This window comes from Bison bison, unplaced genomic scaffold (assembly GCF_000754665.1).
Source record: "Bison bison bison isolate TAMUID 2011002044 unplaced genomic scaffold, Bison_UMD1.0 scf7180017864037, whole genome shotgun sequence".
In the NCBI taxonomy this organism is placed as follows: Eukaryota; Metazoa; Chordata; class Mammalia; order Artiodactyla; family Bovidae; genus Bison; species Bison bison.
In genome coordinates, this window is record NW_011494609.1 from 7018456 (window position 1) to 7018998 (window position 543).

The 543-nt window shown below is 65.9% G+C and overlaps 1 protein-coding gene across 1 annotated transcript in view; it reads right to left on the reverse strand.

Annotated features, from left to right (window-relative positions):
• PFKL (phosphofructokinase, liver) overlaps nt 1-543 on the reverse strand; it is a 21129-nt gene continuing 20586 nt past the window's right edge. Inside the window, 1 exon segment of the mRNA XM_010834893.1 lies at nt 1-543. This exon segment is cut by the window's right edge and continues 2 nt beyond it. Within this exon segment, the coding sequence (XP_010833195.1) occupies nt 417-543 (127 nt within the window). The 3' untranslated portion in view covers nt 1-416.

A 543-nucleotide genomic window follows, 5' to 3' on the forward strand; every position in this document is an offset into this window, starting at 1 on the left:
TTATTCCTAGAAAAGGTGACAAGCTCTGCTCAGCCCCGGCGGCCAGTGCACACAGAAGCAGGGTCACAGTGAGGTCCACAGGGTAAGCCCTCCCACTGCCTTGGGCCCAGGGCAGGTGAGGGTACAGGGCCGCCTAGGAGAGAGGCTCCAGGCCACATGGGGTGCTGAGGCAGAGGGGCAGCCATGTCCAAACACAGACGCCAGCGCATGCCCCTGCACTGGAAGGGGGTGCCCAGGGTGCTCTGTCCCAGGAGAGAGCTGAGAGGGCAGCAGAAAGGAAGTGGGGCAGTGAGAACCCTGGAGCCTGCACGGCCCTGCGGCCCACAGCCCCTGCCCGCTCACCCGCAGGGTCCAGCAGCCTGGCCCCGAGGAGCTGGGGGAGGCGGGTGCAGGGTGAGCGGGGCGTGGACAGAGCTTCAGAAGCCCGTCTCAATGCTGAGGGTGCGGCGGGTGACGTGCTCCAGCTCCCCGGACACGTAGTCAGCCATGCTGATGCGGTAGTGTGCCAGCATCTTCAGCATGAGCCGCAGGTTCAGCCACCAC